We start from the raw sequence: 15427 nt of genomic DNA, 5'->3' as shown, positions 1-15427 counted from the left end.
GGCAAGCTCCGTGAAAAGGATTAGTATGGAAACGAAAGCTCCTTCGCAGAGTGGCAATGGGATGGACTTCTTCCCACAGTTTCATGTTATGAGATGTTGAAAAAATGAATACCTGAAGTGGCCTTCCACCAACATGGGCCATTGGTCCACTTAGGTAAATATTGTCTCCTACACTGACTGCTCTCATGTAATCATTATTCCATGGGTGGGAAGCCTCTGGCCCACGGTTCAAATGCAGCCCCTTCCAAGCTTCTCTAGCCTGTTAGATTCTCCCCAGGCCACCGCTGCTTCTGGCCTTGCTTCATGCATTTTTGCCTGGGTGGAATGTGTCCTGCAGCACTGATAATGCCTCTTGCTTCCTTTGATGGAAAGGTGTATTTGTGTGCGTGTGGAAACTACCCTTCTATACAAAGGCAAAATTTACAATCACTGCTGTGCCCACTGTTGCCTCTGCCAAATACGGGCATGTGGCCCTGTGTAAAAAGACGCTCCCCTCTCTGAATTATAAGGTCTGCTACTAAAGCAAGGCAGCTGTTTTTCAGATGTACCCAGTTCTTTTACCCTGCACCAATCCTGAACACAAGTCTGGCACAAGCTAGCAAACTCTGCACAGTGAGACGGGAAAAACAGTTTGAATAAATGGTAAGCCTGTGATATCTTTTGAGGAAAAGTGAAAAGAGAGACACTGCAAGCGGCTTAAGCCTTCCTTTTGATTTCCAACCGTAATTATTAAAAGCCTGTTTTTAGCTGTCAATTTCCATAGCCTTCCTTAATTCCGATGGCTCTTCGTGTTGTACAAGAGGAAGCAGGGTTGTACCCGCACATGCATGGAACTGAAAAGAACTACATTTAATTGGTAGTGGAATTAACTTTATTAGGCACTTGTAAGGCAATAACATGTAGCCATTCTGGAACAAAGGCACACCACGTAATTGTGAAACTGAAAGGGCCACCTAGTTCATAAAAGGAAGCTCCAGCATAAAAATGTTGAATTACAATAGATTCGGAAATCAAATTCTATGACTTAGAACTGCGATGAGGGTTTTTGATTCCATCTCTTGTATTAATCATTTTATTAATGCCAGGATGCTTCTGTTGCCATCACTAACACTTTTTGCTTTATGCAATTGGCAGCGTTTGTTCTTTATGCTCCTTATTTGCCTCTGACCTCACTCTTCTGGATCCTCCCCATCCCACTATGTGCATGCATGAGTGCACACACCTAGCAATTTAGGATTACATGCATCTGATTGAAGTGGACACAAAAGCTGGAGTGAAGATGTCATGATAAATGAGAAACAAAATGTAAAACAAATCCATTGCGTAGAGAAAGACTGGATTAGCACCTATTAGACGGTTGATTAAATTGTTCATTTTAGGCATCAAAACCGTTGCAAGCTCTGACGTTCAGCATTTGCAAACAGAAATCTCCAGGTACCAGGTCACATGCTCCAGCCTCCATCAATGATGTACTCCCGGCCAGTCATGAATGCTGACTGAAGAAAGCAAGGACAAAGTTTGAGCATATAGCATTATTCAAGTCATTGTTTCCTCAGTAAATACAGTACTATAAATGTAGTGGTCCCAACCAATATTAAATGTTTCAGAAGCTGATTGAACTCCATATGACTAAATGACCATTGTGAAAGGATTAAGGCTGCAATATAAATCCTGTTTGGGCGGGACTGGAAGTGGAGGTAGATTGCCAGCAGTAGCCTGTGAAAATCCCCAAAATGGGGCCTTGTGCAGATGGGACTGAGACAACCCAGGAGCCACTAGATTCTGAGCAGGCTCCACTGCCTTCACTTGATGGCACTGGGCCCAGTTACGACACCAGCTTGCATTAACATCAGTGCATTGCTCATTGCATTGATACTGGCTTAGTTTGGCTCTCACTGGATGGGGCAAGGCAGCAGAGGAAGGAAGAGTTTGAGACAATTGTGCAAGTATGTAAGAAGGATCTTAAATTGTAGGGATTGCAACTACAGTTTGTCCCGAGCACACCCAGCCCCGGTGGGGACAAGCGATGGAAAGCATAGTTCTTTATTGGCAAAGCACTTGGATTACATCTGTTCCTAAGGTGCAAGGAAGAGACACACCAGGGATGCAACAACACAACCACACACACCCTCATCTGATATGATGCACGCAAGCAACTGACGTATCCTGTGTGGCAGCTCCAGCTGCTTCCGTCACTGTAAACCCTTCCTTGTCCTTGGAGTCAGTGAGGGAGGAGATGGAGGAACTTCTAATGGCCCATCTCTCTCTGGGGCTGCCTCTTCCACCTCTTCGGCTTCCTGCAACTCTTCCCTAACCTCCTCTCCTCCGGTCCCTGACTGCCCAGGCTCTTTCCTCTGGCTCCTTCCTCACGGGTGGCACAACCCCACAAATCGCTGACCCCTTTGTCTGGACCATCCTGTTCCACCAGCCTCCTCTGCCCACCCCTCCGACTCGCTGACACAGTTTGGGATTCAAAACCCCACCTCGCTAACATTACTTGCTTCAAATTAAAGGTTCTGAGTGGCTAGAACAACAAACGAACACTTTATCTTGGTGCCATGAGTTTGCTATACAAACACCCCTCTCTACCCTCCTTCTAGACAAATAAGAGTTCAAGGAACCATTCCAGCCAGTCAAAAGCACTCAAACAAGGATTGGTGAGCAATGGGGCCTGTGGCTTGTTCTGGGGGCCAGAATGAGGGGGCCTAAGGCCCCCCACCCAGTTCTATATTATTATTATTGTTGTTACTACTGCTTGTGCTTCACCAGCAATTCCCAGGGTGGGTTGCAATAATTTAAATTTCAGAATTAGAAACAGCTGAAACCGATTACAGTCAAGGGAATAGGGTGGGCCCTGAAAACACATTATCTCAGGTGTCAGCAAACAGAAGCCTGTTGGCACTAGCTGTTAGAGAGGCACTATTTCAGACAACCTGGTGTACTGCTGTATGGCTGACCCATTGTACTTACTTCATCGGAAGCCAGGTATACAAACAGGTGGGCTACTTCTTCAGCTGTCCCAAACCTACCTATCCTTTGCCTGGCCATAAAGTCTTTCAGCGCCTGGAGATAAAAAGCATTCACTGCATCAATAAATCTAGACGTGGTTCTCATACACAGGACTTTCCCCTGGCGTTATTTTTCATCATGCGATACTTCAAATCCACACCCAGATCGTTTAGAATAGTTTGGAAGTGTATCAAACTTCCACGCGAATGTTGTTCCCAAGATACTGTTCAAAGAAAATAGAGGGGAAAGCCAAGGCAAATTGAGACATCTAACTGCCAAGGTAACCTGTACATGGGGTCAAGAGATGTCAATATTTATAAAGGAGGCTGCACTTCAACAGCTGCCAACAGGCAGAAGAGCATTCTGCCCCTTCTAAACGATAGGGTTGTGAGCTCAGTTGTTGCATTTAGGCAAGCCTAGCTCTGCCACAGACTCACAAACTTCCCTTATAATCCTCTTACAGACAAAATCTTTCTTTTCTGCTTATGAATAACAACAGCCAGTTGTGTTATCTGACAAAACAGGCTAATATTAACTATGGTTTGCTTGCAACAAGCCATCTTCACAAACCATGGTTTGAAGTTGACTTGTTGCAAACAAATCATAGCTAAAATCATTATGGTTTATTAGTGCTTAACTATAGTTAATGCAAATTGGAAACAAGAGGAGGATCGGGGAGTACATAAGCCTACAGGTAGGCTAGGCTCATTCCCATTACAACCAGCTACAGTGTTGTTTATGAATAAACCATAGTTTACTATGATGGCTAAACAAAGCCAATTAATACATTCTGCAAAAAAGGCTTGCGGTGAATAAGTTATCTATATTCAGAGGTGAGGAGGATCTGTTTACTTTTTACATTTCACTCTACTTTTTACTCTATTTACTTGTTATAAATCCCAGGTTCAAAATGGTGAAAAATGAATGTTTTGAAGCAGCCTGTGGAGAACAAAGGTGCTTTAAATAGCTTATCACTGCCGGATTGTGTGTCATAATGCAAAAAAATTAAATTGTATTGCCCACCTGTTCTGGATCAGGGCTGCCCTGGATTCTCTCCTGCAGAGAAGGAGTGTCAATAGTGCCTAAGAAAATACCCAAACATTAATTAAATGGCATCAGGTATTGAAATGGTAACTCCTCTGTCTGAAAATATTAGTTACTTTAATAAATAGCCCAGAGGGCTTCACCCTTGAAATGTAAACTTTATATGTCTTTGCATGAACTTGGAAACAGAACAAAGATGGTGGAAAGCTTCTTACCAGGACAAACACAGTTGCATCTGATTCCTTCCCCAATGAAGTCAGAAGCTATGGATTTGGTAAGTCCAATAACTGCTGCCTTTGAGGTACCATAGACACACCTCTTAACAGCTCCTGAGAAAGAGATCAGGGGTGGGAATCAGGAAATCAGATCATACCAAAGAATGCAAAAGCTCATTTTGCATCTCTATATAGCCTTCATCCTGCCTTCTCATTGGATGTCTCTAAATAATCTTGTGATGAGCTGAACTTCTGTTCCCTGTTCTCTTCTAAAAACATATTGCACAGATAGATTTTTATAGAAGAAAGCTTTTGTGTGTCTGTGTGTTTGCATTCTGTGCCCCTGAGAATATTGCCATGCGCTATTTAGACCCCATTTCTCCAGCTGTTCCATTTCTACCCAAGGTTTCTATTACTTGCAGTTGTTGGGAGGTCACCCCAGTTTTGTCTCTCCCCTGGTCAACCCATAAAAGCAAGGCTGTAAGATACCTGTGGCCCTCCACACGTGGTTGGACCACAGCCCCCATCAGCCCCAGCCAGCTTGGATGATGGGCAGAGACGATGGAAGTTGGAGTGACCCGGAAACTACAACTAAACCAAGAAGCGGCAGCTAGACTGGTGACTGGGAGCGGTGGCCGAGACTACATAACACCGGTCTTGAAAGACCTACACTGGCTCCCAGTGCATTTCCAAGCACAATTCAAAGTGTTGGTGCTGACCTTTAAAGCCCTAAACGGCCTCGGTCCAGTATACCTGAAGGAGCGTCTCCACCCCCATCGTTCTGCCCAGACACTGAGGACCAGTGCTGAGGGCCTTCTGGCGGTTCCCTCACTGCGAGAAGCCAAGTTACAGGGAACCAGGCAGAGGGCCTTCTCGGTAGTGGCAGCACCCTGTGGAACGCCCTCCCATCAGATGTCAAAGAGAACAACTACTACCAGACTTTTAGAAGACATCTGAAGGCAGCCCTGTTTAGGGAAGCTTTTAATGTTTACTCGACTATTGTATTTTAATATTCTGTTGGAAGCTGCCCAGAGTGGCTGGGGAAACACAGCCAGATGGGCGGGGTATAAATAATAAATAATTATTATTATCTGGATGCCCAAATGTCGCCCATTCCTGCTCCAAGTCTGATGCTTCATTCTTGGCAGTTCTCATCCCACAACAAAAGGAAGCTTAAACAGACTGCCAAACAAAGTTAGGTACACTATATTATTATTGTTCTAGCATTGACAAGAATACATCAGCAAGGGCAACATCATCTTGGACACACTTAGTGATGCTCACCATGGTACAAGTATTAAGCAGAGGCAGATGTTTCCAGAGTGCAGCCTTGGCTCTAAGAAGCCACTCTAGCCATCAAGATGTAATGGATGTGGCAGACGAAGTATTCATGGAGCTGCCGTAAAGCTGAAAGCAGCTTCCTTTATAAAAGGTCAGAAATGGCACTCCTCATTGTGGCTGGGCTATATAGACTCATCTTAAAAACTTGGCTATATGCAACTACATCTCTGTAATCTGTTTTTTTATATATACTGAATATGCTCTGTGTATGGTTCTGTTATTGTTTGTATGGTTAACATGTTAGTTTCTACATACGTTTATGATAAGTCAATAATATAATAAAATAAGAAACGGCATGCCATGTCCTGCATAGTGAAAACTTTGTTTTGTCATGTCAAATTTATAACCTGCTTCCCCATTTCAAGGAAGCCCATGGCAACTCACAATAATCAAAATACATAGGAACATTTTGAAACAAATCTTTAACATGCTAAAAGACAGCAAGTAGTTCCTGCAGTAATAAACCTTCATAAAATGTGGGGCTTTTTTTGCACTGGGTACCCGTCACTTGCATCTAAGTCCCCACCAGACAAGGTGAATACAGATATTCATGTGAAATGACCCTTAGATTGGTATTAGACCAACAGAACACCAGAAGGACATAGCCCCCAAATATCCTATATCACAGGCACCAGTCCATTTTAAAATATGTGTAAAATAAGGTAAGGATGACATGAACCTTGCTGTGCTTAAACTGCGAAGCTACTGACCTTTGATACTAGATACCACAGAAGACATGTTGATGATGTTACCAGATTTTTCCGCCAGCATCTATTTGAAAAATGCAAACACAAAATGTTTTGACGCCACAAGAACACCAAGCAGATGACTATGAGAAAAGCTTTGCTGGAACAGTGGAAAGAAAGGCCAGTCTAGGTCAGCATCCCATTCTCACAGTGGCCAACAAGAAGCCTATGGGAAGCCCGTAAGCAAGACATTCATGTAATACTGTGTCATTTCAAACAATTAAATTGAACTTTGGGTTCACAAATGTAGTTTATCTTTTCTTTTTTTAAAAGGTGCAATCGATGGCCCTTGTGGTCTCTTCCAACTCTATGATTCTATGATTCTAATTGAACTGAAAAAGAAAGCTTTTGTCAGATGCTTTAAAACTTCACACACAAAGATCATAGAAGGATTAACACATATTTGATGGGCAAATGAAAGATCTATATGCTCTTGGTCTCATGCCACGAGTCTCGTGGCCAGCGATGGAATACGTAGTGAGGTTCTCTGCTCTCACCTTATTTCATTAAAACTGATGGCATGATAAGCTGTCCCATGACAGGATAATTCTTTAAGGCCCTCCCCCCAACATCCTTTCATTTTGTGTTCCAACACCTGGCACTCTGCTTGAGACCATATAAGGATTTCCGCAGTTTACAGACCATTCCCTTCTGTATCTGCAATCCATCAGGTGGAAGCATGTACAGCTCCTCCCCCAAAATCCCGTACAAAAAAGCTGTATTAATGTCATGATGGGAAACATGCAGTTTCTCCTCTGCAGCGATTTTGAGCATCAGCCGAATGCTCTCATATTTGACGGTGGGCGAGTAGGTCTCGTGGTAATCCTGTCCTGGTACCTGTGAAAAACCTCTGGCAACCAACCTGGCTTTGTGTCTGACAACCTTGCCATTCTGGTCTGTCTTGGCCTTGAAGACCCATTTGCTGCCAACCGGTCTCATTCCTGGGACTACCGGTACCAGTTCCCAAGTTTGGTTCCTGTTCAAGGAATCAACTTCAGCCTTCATGGCATTAAGCCAAGGCTCAGCATCTTTAGAGGTTAACTCCTGAACCTCTTTGAAGCTTGAAGGTTCCCACACCTTCTCTGAGCTACTAAGAACAGCAGTTGCCGTCTTAGCAAACTCATCAGCAAATCTCTTTGGAGGTCTGCCTTTGGTCGCCCTTTCAGACCTGCGAACCAGACGCAAGTCTTCTGGACTCATCTCCTCCTTCTTAGGAGAAAAGTGACCAATGGTGAACAGTGGTTCTTCCAGTTCATTGTCAGACGCATCAGATGGTCTGACTGAGGCCTTTGCGCTCTTGTAGTCTGCTGTGTCATCACTGTCGCTGACACCAGCAGCAGCGCCGCCCACTGAACTAGAATCCGAACTCTGATCATCATCATCATCCTCATCCTCAGCTTCCTCAGCTTTCTCAACATTATCTGCCTTTTTCACATCACCTTCATCCTCCTCTGGGTAACTCTGGAAAATTCCCACATTTCCCCCCCACTTAGGATTGTACTCAACACTCTTTGTGAACTTAATGGACTTAGAGTTAGTCATCCATACTCTGTATGCACCTTTTCTGTACCCCATGAACAAACCATGTGCCCCACGCTTCCCAAGCTTGTTGCTCTGTGGGGTGTGTACCCACATGTCAGAACCAAAGATTCTCATGTGCTTGACGTTCGGTTTCTTACCAAACATCTTCTCGTAGGGAGTACAACCAATAGGTGATGACAGTCTACGATTATAGGAATAAACAAACGTCGACAGAGCTTCCCCCCAAAACTTCTCAGGGAGGTTGGCATCATGCACTATAGTCTCTCTGGACAACAATAATGTGATAGCATTGGGGGAGGATCACAACACACACCAAAGCAGAATTAATCCACCAGTAATGAACAATGGTCAAAACCATGTTGCAGAACACACCTGCGATAAAACACTAGTGTGGAGGGCCCCCAGAAGAAATGCTTCAGAAAAATTGTTAGTGGGTACCTAGCAGTTTGAAAGCACATCAAAGTGCAAGTAGATAAATAGGTACCGCTCTGGCGGGAAGGTAAACGGCATTTCTGTGCGCAGCTCTGGTTCGCCAGAAGCAGCTTAGTCATGCTGGCCACATGACCCGGAAGCTGTACGCCGACTCCCTTGGCCAATAAAGCGAGATGAGCACCGCAACCCCAGAGTCGGTCATGACTGGACCTAATGGTCAGGGGTCCCTTTACGTTTACCTTTTATGGTACAGTAAATAACTAAAAAAAATTATTAAATTATTAGGAGGAGGTTAGACTAAGGCCCCATCTGCACTATATATTTAAAGCAGAATCATACCAGGTTAAACAGTCATGGCTTTCCCCAGTAAATCTTGGGAAGTATTGTTTGCTAAAGGCTCTGAGAGTTGTTAGGAGTCTCATATCCCCCTCCCAAGTGCTACAATTCCCAGAGTTCCCTGGGAAGAGAGATGGATTGTGAAACCACTCTGAGAATTGTAAGTTGCAAATATTATCTCAGCCTGGCTCATCCTCCTCCTACACCACTTTTACCAGCCCTTTACTGAGCACACAGTGAGCTACACCTCTAAAGGATAAGAGAACAGCATGTTGGCCTTACCTTAGGCAGGAATGTTTTGATCATCAGATACATACTGCGAACGTTGACGTTCATAGTGAAATCCCAGTCTTTTTCCTCACATTCCAAAATGGTCCCCGTACTGACAAATCTGGCATAAAAGACACAAGGAACAACAGGTTGTTTTCCTGTGCTTTCAGGGCTTTTCAAATATACCTTCAGCGGCTGAAGTTGTCCAGGCTTTTATTTTATTTTAGTTATTTTTATGCTGCTTATGTTGTCAAAGCTTCTAAAGCCATATACCTGGGTGGATATATCTTTTCCTAGTCAGTGGGCTGAACTCTCATCTCCTCACCCTTGCAGGGTCAAATTTGACAGGTGGGCCGCGTTCCCCACTTTTCATAGAATCGTTGAGTTGGAAGGGACCACGAGGGTCATAGTAACATCAGGCAGTGCTGGGCTTTGAAGCTCCAATTGTTGGGACTTCAAAGCACAGTGTGGGGGTGTTTGAAAGCCCAGTGCTTCTGTTTTAAAAAGCACATTGAAAAGGAAAGGCAATTGACCCACAACAGCAGCTTACCCTGCAATATTACATAGAACGTCAATTCTCATCACTTCCTTGGCCAGTTTTTCAATTTGTTCTTTGTTGGTGACATCCAGCACACGGACCTGGATGCCTGTTGAGGAAATCAGCATATCAGAATAGGCAATATTGTTTTGATTTCATGATAAAGGATGATTACCTTGCATGTATGTACACATCTGTGCAGTGAGCGACTCTGCACATACAAATTAATTCATGTAAGTGGTCTGCCTGTTGCCTTTGTCCATGGAGTTTTCTTGGCAGGGATACTGGAGTGGCTTGCCGGTTCCTGCTCCAGGAACCTTATAGTTAAAGCCATGGTTTTCCCAGTAGTGATGTATGGAAGTTAGAGCTGAACCATAAAGAAGGCTGATCACCGAAGAATTGATGCTTTTGAATTATGGTGCTGGAGGAGACTCTTGAGAGTCCCATGGGCTGCAAGAAGATCAAACCTCTCCATTCTTAAGGAAACCAGCCCTGAGTTCTCACTGGAAGGACAGATCGTGAAGCTGAGGCTCCAGTACTTTGGCCACCTCATGAGAAGAGAAGACTCCCTGGAAAAGACCCTGATGTTGGGAAAGATGGGAGGGCACAAGGAGAAGGGGACGACAGAGGACGGGACTGGTTGAACAGTGTTCTCGAAGCTACAAACATGAGTCTGACCAAACTGCGGGAGGCAGTGGAAGACAGGAGTGCCTGGAGTGCTCTGGTCCATGGGGTCACGAAAAGTCGGACACGACTAAACGACTAAACAACAACAAAGTGTTCTGCAGAGCTAGAAGCTCAGTTGTACAGGGTTCTCCATCACATGAAGCACTCACTTGTGTAGGATTATATGCAGAGAGGAGCACCCTTTTTCGGGCCCTTGGCTCTGTGCATGAAGTGCGGTCAGTGGGCATATTCATGCCCTTCTTCCAAGACAACTTCATGAGAAGAGAAGTTGCGAAAGGAGCTAGAATGTCAATATAGTTCCATTAAAGTCAACAGGACTTCCAGGGGCAGCGTGATCATGTTTCGCAGAAATTCTCCCAGCTCTACGTGGGTGGCTTTCATCCCCATCAGTGAGCTGTCCTCAAAGTATATTAAATCACTGTAAATATAGGCCTAATGCACACAGCTCCACCTGAATCTTGATGAATAATTTCCTTCAGTAGAAAAAGTGTTGTTGTTTTTCCGCATCAGAGTTTAACAAAAGAAAATTAACACTACCCAGGTGTCAGCAGCTTAATAACTATAATCAAACCATTATTGCTGAGTAATACAGATGACAGAAAGTGCTATTAAGCTTTATTTCTTTGCTACAAAACTTGGATTTATCTGAAGCCAGGCAATGCTCTGAAAGGGTTCAGTTAACAACCGCAGGTCAGGACTTTTATTTTTCATTTTTAGAGGCAAGGGAATTTGATTGGGAATTTGCTGGCAAGCCCAGCAGTGTTCAAGGCTAATTTTATAAGGTACCTACAACACATGTTTTACTTGGAAGCAAACCTTACAGAGTACAAAGATATTGACTCATACCCTCCAGTATTCCTCAGATTAAAATAGGGACATTTCTCACCCCTCCGGCCCTCCTTGACCCCCACAATTTTGTCGTCCCCCCCTCCACCACAGAACCAAGGGGACACAGCACACACACCCTCCACAGCCCTGAAAACACCCCTTAATCCCAATTTTATTTTTATTATTTTCTTACAAAAAGAAAAACACACACCAATAAATCAATTTTAGAAGGGGGCAAGATTAGATGCACAAAGCAGTTTAAAAAAATAATAATAATTCAAAACTCATTGAGCTCCACTCTTCCCTTTTCTAATAAAATGCAATTTTGCATGTTATTTTCACTATTATATATATTTATATGTGCACTTTACACTAGTATATGTATTTATGTACACATTACTTGGCTGGAGAACTACACTGCAAAATTCAGAGAAGCACAGATTTCAATGGACATCTTGTTTCAAATTCTGCAAATTAGGTAAGTTCACCTTTAAACGTGAAATGCATTGGACACCCCACCCCAGTTGCTCTTCAGAAGGTATATTTCTGTTCTGCTCTACTCTACTCCACTCCCCAAATCCATCCAAAATCTGAAGCAGACTCAGGCTCAAAATAACTAAAGAAATACCTGGATAGGCTTCCAGTTCTCTGAGTTTGGATTCATTGATATCTGTAGCAATGACCTTGGCTCCTTCCTTTGCAAAAGCCTTTCAAAACCAAACCAAATGTAGTTAATATCTGAACAGATTAAAACATGGGCTCTGCCTCCTAGCTGCCATGGATAGTTAGCTGGTTTGATAATGTTCTGATTGTTGTGAGGAGCTGCCATCAAAACATCAAACACAGAGTTAGGTAAGACTGATTTCTCAAAGAATTGGATTCAAATGACACATCCTCTCACTGCATTTATAGTTCAATCAAACCTCTATTGTTGTTGTCACAATCAAGTGGCATATAAATTATGTGAAATAAATAAAATATTTTTGTATTTGGAATATTCTGTTCCTAAATACGAAGGCATTTTCACAGACCATCTGTCATGGATGCTTTAGCTGACATCCCTGCATTGCAAGGGCTTGAACTAGACGACCCCCAGGGTCTCTTACAACTCTACAATTCTGTGATTCTATGACTGGACAGGTTGGTTTGGGCTGATGAGAGCAGGAGTCCAATGGTGTCTGTAGCGCCACTGGTTCCCCATCCCTGGTTTACACTCTCTAGCTCTGATCACTTGAAGATTTCCCCTTTGTGATTTCTTCCCTCCTTCAGAGCGGAGGCTTACCTAGGCTCCCTTGTGCCCTTGGCAAGCTGTACTGGCATTTGGCACCATACCCCTTGCACCCTTTCCAAGTGGGACCACTCACACTTCTAATAGTGACTGGGGAAGTTGCTGCGATGGGGAGGTTGCTGCAGAGTTTCTGCGATGGCCCACGCCAGCGACTGGATGCCTCCAACGAGGAACCCCGAGGAGCCTGGATGCCTTGCCCAGAGCAGCGGAGGGGCAGCCAAGGGAGCACACTGTTAGAATTCCTGCTCCATTATTGCAGTCATGGGATTTTTGTCTTTCACATGACGCGGTATGTTTTGACTCCACAGAGTGGGAAGTGATGGAGAAAGGATGTTTGTGTTACTGTGTTCCGTGAAGTGGGACTATTGTTCTTTGTTCTTTTTCTCTTTGCTGTCTGATGCTAGAGAGAGAGGGAGCCATGCCGTGTGTGTTTATATGTAAATAAAGTAGATTAGCCAAAACGCTGAATTACTGAGGTCTGTCACGTGCATGATGTGCATACTCTGCAGATCCCTAAGTGTGCCGGTGTTGGTTGGCATTGGTCGCTGTGATGTTTGGGCTGAAGAAAGCTTATGAAGCTCCCGAACAATCGACCAGGAGGGAGGGAACATGCCAGTCAGGCATGTGTCCAGTTCAGGGTCCTACTCGAGTGTAGGCTAAACTCCTGACACACACAGATAGATGGCCTTCTAGCCACTCCAAACTAGAGTGGAAAGGCATGATTTTTGCACCCCCATGGCCTGCGCCAACCCCTAGGTCAGGGGTAGGCAACCTAAGGCTCATGGGCCACAAGCGGCCCACGGGGGTCGTTTAACTGGCCCACAAGCTGCCCACTTGGCGAGTCCCCATGCGCTGTGCTAAACTGGCAGAGCGCGGCATGGGGACTCACTTCTGTGGCACCGGAAATCATGTCTGCACAGGCACGGGTGCCGGAAATCGCATCTGCACAGACGCAGAAAATGGTGGGCGCGCACTCTCACTCCAGCCCACGGAGGGGGCTCCGCGGCAGTGAACAGGCTCAGGCAAGGTAAACCTTGCTGACCCCTGCCCTAGGTACTCTCCTGCTCAAATCCTCACCGCTATCTAAATACATTCAAGCACAAGTACTTTTGTGACAGCTGCTTGCAGATGCATTTGTACAAAATCCAACCCAAAGCAAACTCAGTAAGAGTTCCCAGACTTACAATAGCTGTGGCTCGCCCAATTCCTTGTGCTGCAGCAGACATCAGTATTACCTTCCCATCCAGCCGGCCCATCGTGCCCCCTGTAGGTGATTCAAAGAGATTGTGGTATCTGATTCACCAGCGCCAACTACAGAAGGAACAGCTGCAAGAAATGCACATTATCTTTCATGCTGGTTGTAGAGCCAATCACACACGTATTTCAATATATTTGCAGGGTTTCGTTTTTGCGTAACTAGGAGCTGATCAACTGCTTTTAATATATTTGTTGCATGCCACCGCAAGCTCAGAGAGGTGCGAGACTCCAGGAGGTCTGGTTTCCTCGGTATGAGACTCCAAGGAAGGAGAGCCTCCTAAGGGAGACTCGTCCACTGTCAAACAGCTCTTGCTGTCATAAAGTTATTCCTGGTGTTGAGCTGGAATCTCCTTCCTGGTAACTTGAATCCATTAGTTTGGATCCTACCCTCCAGAGCAGGAGAAAACAAGCTTGTCCCATCCTCCATGTGACAGTCCTTTAGATATATGGTTGCCCTGCTTTGCACATATCCCAGCTTGTCAACATCCTTCTTAAATTGTGCTGCCCAGAACTGGACACTGTACTCCAGGTGTGGTCTGACCAAGGCAGAACGGAGCAGGATTAGGACTTCCCTGCTTAAGCATATGGCTAGACATTTGCTTTGAGTCCTTTATTTAACAATAACAACAACAATACTCTTATTATTTATATGCCACCCATATGACTGGGTTATTTTACTTACTTTCCACATGGCAAAACCTTTTTCTAAAGGCAGAGATAATTCAAAGCTACTTATGCTTGCTAACGGCACACACACAAACTGCCAGAGTGCAGACAATTCTCATCTGCCAGAATCCATTCTCAAATGAAAGAGTCTATTATTTGTAAAGAAAAGGAACAAGAATGGAGGAAAAATTTACCTCAGGAGTGCTGTGAAGACCTCTTTGGAGACCTTTGTCCAGGAGGCGGTTACTTGTGTTTTTCAGAGAGCATGCTGGGATTCAACTCAAGTGTGCTGGCAAATTGCTTCCGAGTTAAGATAAGTCATTGCCGTGGTAGAAGTAAATACTGCCATCTAGTGAAGTTTAGGGTTAAGCTACTTTATGGCAATGCATAAAAGACTGTTGGCATCAGACTGCTACTTATGAACAAAGACAACTGGCAAAACGGCACTGCTTTCAATTAATCGGAGAGGAGTTTAAATATATGTCTAATATATCTCTAATTCATGCTACTGTCGATAGGCTAAGCCAGAGCTTTCCAAACTGGGTGTGTCGATGTGTTGCGCAGACACTCCCCATGCTACTCCTGGGGCTGGAAAGGGGTTAGTTTAACCTCTAGTTTGCTAGTAAAACTGAATTACTGTGTTGCAAAATTATGCATGTCTAAAAAATGTGTCACCCACATGGAAAGTTCTGGCCAAAATGGATTGACCAAGATGCTAGGATCAGGATAGCTAACAGGTCTGATTTTTTGTGCTAGATGTAATTCATAAAAATTGTTCAGCAGAGTTGGCCATGCCACACAAGTGAATTAGATAAAATTACGGTACATCTGGTTGTATTTAATACAGCACTCCCTAAATCTGTTCTCATGGCTCCCTCAACCACCTGGAGCAGATTTGGGGGGGGGGCAGGTGGAGCATGTGTAGACAGGAGTGCGAAAAATTCAAACTGAAATTGCTCCACTCACACACATTTAGTTGAAGACTGCCCACTGCACTGAATGAACAGCAATAAATTACTTCTAAAAAGAAAAGATTATATGAATGTGCAAGCTCCACCATGCTGGCTTTGGGAAGGACATGACTGAGAAAGTGCTACGTCTACCTATTTTAATTTTTATTACTATTGGCAGTTGCCAGCTATACTAAGGCGAATCTCAGGGAATGCAGACCATGCTGAGGGTTGTGTAAACCATCAGAAAAAAGGGAGCTTATTTCTATACCAGGCTA

The 15427-nt window shown here is 44.3% G+C and overlaps 1 protein-coding gene across 2 annotated transcripts; it reads right to left on the bottom strand.

Moving 5' to 3' along the window:
- Positions 1–848: 848 nt before the first annotated feature.
- On the bottom strand, positions 849–14493 carry BDH2 (3-hydroxybutyrate dehydrogenase 2). 2 transcript variants are annotated; one of them, XM_083571932.1, is made up of 10 exons: positions 14394–14493; positions 13461–13540; positions 11617–11695; positions 9486–9582; positions 8948–9056; positions 6320–6380; positions 4269–4382; positions 4033–4091; positions 2971–3063; positions 849–1496 (listed from the first exon to the last, which is right to left on the bottom strand). In XM_083571932.1, exons 2-10 carry the CDS (start codon positions 13530–13532, stop codon positions 1443–1445), a joined length of 738 nt encoding a protein of 245 aa, XP_083428058.1. In that variant the 5' UTR covers positions 13533–13540; positions 14394–14493; the 3' UTR covers positions 849–1442. The 2 variants fall into 2 exon arrangements, with proteins under 2 accessions (XP_083428058.1, XP_083428057.1); XM_083571931.1 differs by having other exon boundaries at positions 13461–13602; positions 14394–14487.
- Between the last annotated feature and the right edge of the window lie 934 nt (positions 14494–15427).

The sequence above is a fragment of the Podarcis filfolensis genome (genome assembly GCF_964270895.1).
Source record: "Podarcis filfolensis genome assembly, chromosome: 9".
Classification (NCBI taxonomy): Eukaryota; Metazoa; Chordata; class Lepidosauria; order Squamata; family Lacertidae; genus Podarcis; species Podarcis filfolensis.
Note: the sequence above shows the minus strand (reverse complement) of the source record. Positions and strands in the feature narration are given on the sequence as shown.

Bases quoted from the DNA above. Each gene is read 5' to 3' on its own strand.
- BDH2 (XM_083571932.1), bottom strand. From the start codon at position 13,532: ATGGGCCGGCTGGATGGGAAGGTAATACTGATGTCTGCTGCAGCACAA. The intron at 11,696-13,460 runs GTAAGTCTGGGA...TGGTTTTGAAAG, and splicing joins TTGGGCGAGCCACAGCTATT to GCTTTTGCAAAGGAAGGAGC. The intron at 9,583-11,616 runs GTATTTCTTTAG...TTTCCTCAACAG, and splicing joins AGAACTGGAAGCCTATCCAG to GCATCCAGGTCCGTGTGCTG.